The 8,872-nt window shown below is 38.5% G+C and overlaps 1 protein-coding gene across 2 annotated transcripts; it reads left to right on the top strand.

Annotated features, from left to right (window-relative positions):
- The first annotated feature begins 1,520 nt into the window (after positions 1-1,520).
- Positions 1,521-8,373, top strand: erlin1 (ER lipid raft associated 1). Of its 2 annotated transcripts, none has more exons than XM_066679988.1 (12): positions 1,521-1,654; positions 2,942-3,091; positions 3,234-3,315; positions 3,452-3,498; positions 3,608-3,669; positions 3,849-3,974; positions 4,154-4,227; positions 4,845-4,903; positions 5,334-5,425; positions 5,513-5,602; positions 5,689-5,768; positions 5,955-8,373. In XM_066679988.1, the coding sequence occupies exons 2-12, from the start codon at positions 2,979-2,981 to the stop codon at positions 6,171-6,173; spliced, it is 1,044 nt and encodes a 347-aa protein (XP_066536085.1). In that variant the 5' UTR covers positions 1,521-1,654; positions 2,942-2,978; the 3' UTR covers positions 6,174-8,373. The 2 variants fall into 2 exon arrangements, with proteins under 2 accessions (XP_066536085.1, XP_066536086.1); XM_066679989.1 differs by having other exon boundaries at positions 1,550-1,654; positions 2,957-3,091.
- The last annotated feature ends 499 nt before the right edge of the window (positions 8,374-8,872 follow it).

Raw genomic sequence — 8,872 nt, 5'->3', positions numbered from 1 at the left:
CATGGGTAAATGCTAATGTTAACCTATTAACCCAGTTTGAGGTCATGGTGGGTCTGAAGCCCGCTGGACACAAAGTGGGAGCACATCCTGGAGGGGTCGCCAGTTTTTGCAGGGCGATACACACTCAAACATACACACACACACACTCACACCTGTGGACACTTTTGAGTAGCCAATCCACTTACCAACCTGTGTTTTTGGACTGTGGGAGGAAACACACCAAACTCCTCCAAAACAGTCACCCAGAGCACCCTAGGAGCTGTGTGACAATGGCACTACCTTTTGTGCCACAGTACTGCCCTAAACATATCAAGTACAAATTACAATTTCTTGAAGGTTCCTTTGCTGACAGTGGCTTAAATGAACAGCCCCCCCCACCACCCTGCCCAGTCTGACCCAGAGTTCACACTAGTGATTTTGTGTACTTGTGACTGTCAAATTGTGCCCCATTCCTCAAAGAAAAAATAAATAAATAAAACATTACTAATGTACTCTACATCTACCCACACACAAAATGTGCACTTTCCCAAAGACTGTGTGAAATCCTTGTTGGGCTTTAGTATGCTTCAGACATTTAGTCATTAAACACCTAGGGGACAGCCATGACTTGGTGGTTCGGGAACTGTGCTTGTAACCAAAAGGTTGCTGGTTTGATCCCCAGCGCCAGCATTTCATGACTTAATTTCCTTTGAGCAAGGCATCTAACACCAACTGCTCTGCAGGTGCCATGGCTAGGGCTCCCCACCGCTCTGGGCATGTGGCTCACTGCCCCTGAGTGTTTGTTCACTAGTGTGTGTGTGTAAATGTGTGTTTCACTGCACGGATTGGGTTAAATGCAGAGAACAAATTCCCCTGTGTGCATGCACAGTGGCCAACAAAGTTAATAAATCTCACATCTAGTTTACAAAATTACATAAACCATACAGTCCCCTCCAGGGTGTATTCCCGCCTTGCGCCCGATGATTCCAGGTAGGCTCTGGACCCCCCGCGACCCTAAATTGGATAAGCGGCTACAGATAATGGATGGATGGATAAACCATACATAATTACATGTAAATAAATATAAATAATTGAACGCATTGTGGAATTGATGTAACTCTCCACATTTGTTTTCCTTCAGTATGTTTGAGTGTTTCTCACCACCTATCTCTACTTTGTCACCCACCCAACAATTAACAGGATAGGTTCATTTCTTTTATGACATAAGAAACCCTGGTTGTCTGAATTTACCCTGTTTGGGACAGTCTTTGGAAACCTGCAGTTTCTAAGAAGGAATGCTCCGTCATGAACTTGATTGCTTATTTCGCTCAAGATATGTCTTCAAAAAAAACCCACCACACCCACGTATTAATGTAGTAAAACGTTTGGAGGAGGTTAGTGTAGGGGGATTTTTAGCTTAGCTTAGGCATGGGGACTTTTAGCTTAGCTTAGGCATGGGGACTTTTAGCTTAGCTTAGGCATGGGGACTTTTAGCTTAGCTTAGGCATGGGGACTTTTATTGTATGTGTATGTGCTTGTGGCACCGTTGACGCAGCAGTGAGTGGGAGCGGTTGGGGCAGAGCTGTACGCGGGGGATGGTGGACGCGGTCGGTGCACGTCTCTATTTGAAAAGTGAAATGATAGCCTGCAGCGTCCTCTGATTGACGAATAACAGGTAGGTTTTTATGTGTTTTGCAGGCAGTTGTTGCTTTTCTGGACGCAGCTTCGTCTCGCTATTTAACCGTCCGCTTTCACGGATATCTCGGGTCGCTTCTGTCGACGGGCTACCATTCAACTCCGTGCAGTTTCAGCTGCTGGACGTTAGCTCAGTTAGCTCTATGTGTCGAGCGGTAGCTAATGCGGCACCCTCTAGTTTGTAATGATTAAGCGAGCTCGGGAACTTGCTGTTTTATGGTATGATAAGACTGTGACTGGATTTGCCAGCATACAGCAGAGGTTACGTTAACCCGTGACACTCCCACAGTAAAAACACATCGCGCCTGATAGTGCAGGCTAATGTGCAACTCGATTTGAATGTTCATACAACGAGGAAGTGACTTTAGGTTAGTAGATAACCGTCCTCATAAGCGCCAGCAGATTTTTTTTATTCGCCAGCTTACTATTGGAGCTTTCTGTTCCACGTTAATTGGCACAGGACTTCCAGTCAGTGCCGCATTGTTTAAAGTGAAACGGGAAATTTGAAGACTATGAAGAAGTGTAACGGGGAATATGAAGACTAGAATAAGACGCTCGCGAATAAAAAACCCCACACGGTCATATTCCGATTTCAAGCCTTTAGCTGGGCGAGTGTCAGGCTTTTAAATCTGGCTTTGGTGTTTTACTGCATTTGAAACTGTAAAAATGGCCAGCTGTCCAGTAAGTAGTATGATATTCACTGACCAATAATAGCTTTGCTTATGTGTGCGCAGTGTTAAGTGTCCCGACATGAAATCATCTCTCACTGGACCAAACATACCAGAATGCAAGGCTGTGTTCAAGTTGAACTTTCGAGGTGGACTTTGAGAGGAGGAGCATAGGGCTTTAAAATCAGCCTTTTCATTCAGTTTAAATTTCACCAAAATATAGAGAATTTCAACCAGAATTTAGGAAATTGACTTGTAGGGCTAATAAAGCATATCCTCACTTTTCACTCAAAGCCTGTATAACTAAACTTAAGCTTCCTACATTTTGAAGATTCAAATGAACTGATTTTTCTTGTAAAAGACAGTAATGCTCAGAACAGTTGGTGGTAGAAGGGAGAAAATGAGCAAGGCCCACAAGAAGATAGATGTAGGCAGAGGAATTGTGAACAAGCCATTAGCAAACAAATGGATATTCTGCAGACTAATGAGACTTCTTATTACTACTGGTAATAATAATTTGAAGATGTAAGTTCCCATGTTTTTTCTGTTTGGTGTTTTAAAAGCTATTATGGATTTCTTATACCAATTTTCATCTGCAGAGATTTTTCTTGCAGCAAGTAAGTTGCTGGGCAAAGGATGAAGATGGCGCATGTTGGGGCAGTGGTTACTGCAATTGCTGGTATTATGGCCATTATGCTTCACTCCTCTATACACAAGATTGAAGAAGGTCATTTAGCAGTTTATTACAGGTGAGTAATAACAGACTTTGGTTCTGTTTTTGTATTAGAATTATCCCCACTGTATAACGTTCTCAAATAATGAGACCTCTGTATACATTTAGTCTGTAACTTTACATCATGTCAAAGAGATAAAACATAACACCTTTTCTAGAGGAGGAGCTTTGCTGACCTCTCCAAATGGCCCAGGCTATCACATCATGCTGCCTTTTATCACTACCTATAGATCAGTGCAGGTAAGTCATATTTGCTTTGAATGCATTTCACTGAATGCAGTGCCCATTCAGACAGTACATGATTTGTTTTTTAAAAACGTATTTAATTTGTTCAGTTTCACAAAACCTGTTTCTGATTATGTTCTCTCTGTTATAGACAACACTGCAAACAGATGAAATAAAAAATGTGCCTTGTGGAACAAGGTAAAATGTTCATAAGAATTTACTTTGAGTGTTAAAGATGTATTAAAACTTGCAATTAAAGAAATATGTGCTAATGTGTTATGAAAATCTTTCATTTTTATTTCTGCAGTGGGGGTGTCATGATCTATTTTGATAGAATAGAGGTCGTCAACATGTTGGTCCCATCAGCAGGTAAGGGCAAGGTTTACATTTTATTTTGTTTTAATTTTGGATTTCTGTAAAACTGCTTTGTGATATCATCAGGTTGTAAAAGCACAATACAGATAGGTCTGACTGAAATGAAATGGTGCCATCAATTTAATGAAATTATGCTTTTCTTTACTGCGATTTAAATTTTTTTTTCTTTCCAGTGGTGGACATTGTGAGAAACTACACTGCAGACTATGACAAGACACTAATTTTCAACAAAATCCACCATGAGCTGAACCAGTTCTGCAGCGTTCACACACTACAAGAGGTCTATATTGAGTTGTTTGGTAAGTAGCAGTTTTGTCAAACAGTTTACCCTGCCCCCAGCTGAATGTTTACATGGAACAACAGCGCAAGCCATGTTCTGTAGGTCTCGGGCCAAGAATGTGCCTTAAGTTCATTGCACTTTTGTAGCAGCAAAACTTCAAATGAATTACAACCTCATGTTTGTAATCCGTTGTCACAGATATAATTGATGAAAACCTCAAGACTGCTTTGCAGAAAGATCTGAATTCTATGGCTCCTGGTCTTACAATTCAGGTAAGATTTCAGGACATTTTCTTGTTGCCTTTGTAGCTTATGTTGCTTTTACTGTACATTACACAGTCCTAGATCTTTTTCCCTGTTTTATTGTGCATTGTCTCTCAGCCCCTGTTGGTGGGGACTGGATGAGAGGTACTGATAAGTTCAAGCATGTTGTCCTTTAATGAAAAACTTGGGAGCATAACAGTATGAAGATTAAATGATTAGTGGGTGTCCGAAAGTAGGGTTCAAACCTCTCAAGAAAAACGTCAGTGTCATAACCAATTTTTCCACAGAAACCTTGCTGAGGTAGAGAGAGCTTGGACAAACACCAATATTTATTGATTTGTACCTGAACTTTAGCTCGCTTGGCTTAGTGACTATTGGAGTTAAAGTGCAGTTTTAATTAGTGTTTCAAAAACTATGGCAAACTATCAAGAGATTACAATGTGTCTTTTGTAGAACAATTTCAGATGGTTTATGAAAACCCTTACCCATAACTCGAGGCACTGTAATTCTTTAAAAAACTGTTACTCTAGTCAGTTTGCCAGACAGAGTGCATCTGTGAATGCCTAGATTGATTGTGCACCCAAATGTGTCAGTGTCCAAATGTACTCTTTGTTTGGTCTTTGCAGGCTGTCCGTGTCACCAAGCCTAAAATTCCAGAGGCTATTAGGAGAAACTTTGAAATGATGTGAGTACTTTATATATGTGTGTGTCTTATATCTCCAAAATGACACCTTAGCATTAACTACAAATAAATAAATAACCATAAACTTTGAGAGTTATTAAAACAAGATTTATTTTGAACAGTTTCCATGCATTTCATATGGACCGTAGGTCTTTAAAATGAACAGTTGAACAGCAAACAATGTTAGGTGTTGCTTATAAACTGTAAAATGGAGTTTCACAAAATATTAAGTATGAGATTGTGGTCAATTTACATACATCCTTTCATCAACATATGAACAAATGTTCTTCTAATTTCCAGTAATTTGAACCATGCAGTTTTACAGGCTGTGTTTACTCTCATATGTGCAGCTAAATTGACTTTATTGAAAACATTGGTAACAAAATGTTGAACATATGCTTGGTGTAAAACAAATTCCTTTTTCCTTGTGCAGGGAAGCAGAAAAGACAAGACTACTTATCACAGCTCAGACCCAGAAAGTTGTGGAAAAAGAGGCAGAGACTGAAAGAAAGAAAGCAATCATTGGTGGGGAAACACACGACATTTATAGCAAATATTGATTTTGATTTTAAGAAATTGGAGAGTTCAATTTCTCGTGTGTTTTTACTTCAGAGGCGGAAAAGATTGCTCAGGTTGCTCAGATCCACTTTAAGCAGAGAGTAATGGAAAAGGAGACGGAAAAGAAGATATCTGAAATAGAAGGTGTGATTACCAAACCGCAAACATGTAAAACAAATTGAATAAGACCTATTTGATTAAGTGATAACGTGCTTAATTATACATAACAGATGCTGCTTTCATGGCCAGAGAAAAAGCCAGAGCAGATGCTGAGTTCTACACAGCAGCAAAGTCTGCCGAAGCCAACAGGGTAAAGTATTTTTAACCATGATTTCATATTTTAGACAGCGATGATGAATACATGCATGTGTCAAATAGACATGCCTCTTGTTTTCAATATTTAGTAAAATATAACATGTTTCCATACATGTCATAAAACGTATTTACTGAAGTAATAATAATAATAACAGACTCTTATCATCTTTTTGTTTTTTAGATGAAACTGACCCCGGAGTATCTGGAGCTCATGAAATATCAGGCAATCGCAGCCAACAGCAAGATCTACTTTGGCCAGGATATTCCCAACATGTTTGTGGACAACAGTGCCTCTCTCTCAACAAAGGGGGCTGACTCATCTGAGCAGCTGGATTTCTTAACCAAGCATGACAAGTCCAAGAAAGTAGTTGCATCAAGAACAGACACAGAGGGCCACTAAAGCGCCCAGGTCTTCTTGCTGTCTCTTTGGGGCTTGGAACGCTTGTATGGCATGCTGGCATAGATACTTTTCTGTCGGGCTGGAGATGGTGCTTTAGAATTGTGCGGTGAGTCGTCCAATAGAGGACAATGGACGTAAGAGGCTGAATTTTTTTTGTTCTACCAGCTGCCTGTGTTTGGAGGAAAAGGCACAGTTGTCTTACTTAGGGCTTGACTGAAATTTACAAAACTTGCTAGTGAATTAATAATACTGCTGTGATTTTTTTTTTTTTTTTTTTTTTTTTCTTTTTCAAGACAACTCCTCATTTGTATCCTCAAATCACCCATGACTCACAAAGCATGCATTTCCATCTTCCATGTTTGCTTGCTTGTTCGCTTTCTAATTTGTGTCATTTGCATACTGATATGTATGGGAAACTTTAAATTGTGTTTTTTTTAAACTGGAATTTTGGGGCTTCAAACTAATTGAGACAGGGCCATGGATTATGCAGCTGTGTAAGATTTTTGTTGCCAAAGTTAGCTACTCTCCATTTCATATAACTGTTATCACCAAGGTCTTAAAGCTAAGGCCTAGTTTGTCCACAGTACTAGTCTTAAAATAGGGGAAGCTTTCGGGTGAAGGTTCTGTTGAATACAGGCCAAAGCAAAACACACTTTGAACGAGTTGGTGTTCTTCCTCAGTGATGTGTTTTGAAAACACATGCTGTTCACTTTTTTGTTTGATCCTTGAGAATGATACTTTGATTTTATATTCTTGTTTTCAGTTGTATGTGTAAACTAAGAATCCACAAATGTGTAGTGGTTAATATTGCGGTGGCTGGTTTTGTTCATGTAGAAGTTGAGTTGTGGATAGTAGCTGAGTTGTGTGTGACGTTTATGGCTGGCTTGGTTATAGGGCTTGTGTTTTGTTTTCATTTAATTTGATGGTTACAACAGGGCTTGAACACACAATGTCATTTCCTGTTGTGAGATAAACTTGATATGCACTGACTAATTTAATTTTAGGATGGAAAAGTACAGGATGATTTTATAGCATATCCAGGCTCAGATATGATGAGAGGAACATACAAAGGGAATTTAGTCTGAACAAGGACTGACTTATATACAACATGAAGGGCTATGGCATTAATTATGAGGCAAGAGTAGACGGCAACTACAGGGATATAATATATACTGGAAACTATAAATTCTATTACATTTACATCAGTTTATGGAATTTTTAGGGCTGTTTATACTGTATGGGATGGAAAAGAGCATCTCTACTGATGGTATTGTTGTATTGATTTTACTTGGTTGTCACCACTAGGGGGGGTTGTTTACTTATTTATAGACAATGGAGAAGAAACGCTGATTGAGCCTCAATGACAAACACTGGGTAATGGATAGGCCTGCTTTCACCAGATTAGATGTAGTCTTGGTTTAATTAGTTGATAACTCCAGTGAATTTAATTAAGCAGTGTAAGCACTTTAAGTGCATAAGTTGGGTTTGTCTTCAGGTGCTAACTCATTAAGGGGGTACAGGGTGAGTTTCCAAAGCACAGAAGCCTCCATCTTAACTGATGGATTTAAACATACCCTCTGTTAGATTAACTCAGTGCTTTTGGGAATCTCCACCCCCTGTTTTAAGTTGAAAGAATCTGCTCTTGTTTTTCATCAAGCTTCTGACCACATATGTTGTCTTCTTTTTTTGTTGCACATTTCTGATTAATTAACTATATTGTCTTTTCCTTGTCAGTGTGCTCTACATTGAAGGCATGAGTGTTCGTCCAGTCATTGTAAGCAAATTTACCATAAAGTGTGTGTATGTGACTGCCATATGGCCTCCTCCTCTAATCTGCTTTAAATATTTGTCTCCTGATTTTAAAAAGGTAAATTCTATAAAATGTTTTGAGGAAAGTATGGGGCGATTGTAGATATTTTAAAAGGGCAGAAACAGAATTGCATTAAGTGATTAAATGGGTTATTTAATGTATAGAAAATGTCTGAAACTCACTAATTAAACAAGCTTTTCAATCTTGTACGTTTTTGGTGGCAGTTATGATTCTGGGTGCATGGGTGTTTATATCAGAATGGGTGGAATTAAGCTACTCTATGAATGTTACTTTTATACATATGCATAATTTGAACACTTCCCAACATTTATATGCAAAATTTGTAACATTTTGACAAAGTTTAATTCTGTAAAATAAAACTTATTTTGATACCACTAATAAAAGATGTGTTTATTTGGAAGGTATTGATAATTGTATGAAAGGTAGTTACGCATTGTATTTGGGGTTCTTCAGATTGTGTTGTGTGTATGTTTAAAAAAAAAAAAAAATCTATATATATATATAAAATTATTTATAATATACAATTATAGATTATAAAATGAGCAAATTAGAATGCTTGCTAATGTAATGTTTTTCTCCTTTGTTCAAGCCAATATGAAAAGTTTACATGCTCAAATAACTCAAGAGAAAGAAGGGAACTCGATCATTCTTGAAATCGCGGCAATAAGTAATGCTTGTTTTTATGACCCACATATCCATGTTTGCTTTGGAAGAGGATTTGAAATGCTTTAGCCAAGTTATTTGTCTAAAGGCAGGAAATGTCATGGATTTTTATCCCACTGTAATGAATGAAGCTTTGACTTTTCAGGGTGGTACTTAACCAATGGCCTATGGGGTTAAAAAGGACAAAGGAAGGAAATGGTCGCTC

The sequence above is a fragment of the Hoplias malabaricus genome, chromosome 8 (assembly GCF_029633855.1).
Source record: "Hoplias malabaricus isolate fHopMal1 chromosome 8, fHopMal1.hap1, whole genome shotgun sequence".
Taxonomy (NCBI): domain Eukaryota; kingdom Metazoa; phylum Chordata; class Actinopteri; order Characiformes; family Erythrinidae; genus Hoplias; species Hoplias malabaricus.
The sequence above is the reverse complement of the archived record's forward strand: the minus strand, read 5'-3'. Positions and strand labels throughout refer to the sequence as shown.

What these genes read in the sequence shown, in the direction of transcription:
- erlin1 (XM_066679988.1), top strand. Translation starts at nt 2,979, where the DNA reads ATGAAGATGGCGCATGTTGGGGCAGTGGTTACTGCAATTGCTGGTATT. An exon ending in CATGTTGGTCCCATCAGCAG is followed by an intron (nt 3,670 to 3,848) that starts GTAAGGGCAAGG and finishes TTTTCTTTCCAG; the next exon opens with TGGTGGACATTGTGAGAAAC. An exon ending in GAAGATATCTGAAATAGAAG is followed by an intron (nt 5,603 to 5,688) that starts GTGTGATTACCA and finishes TATACATAACAG; the next exon opens with ATGCTGCTTTCATGGCCAGA.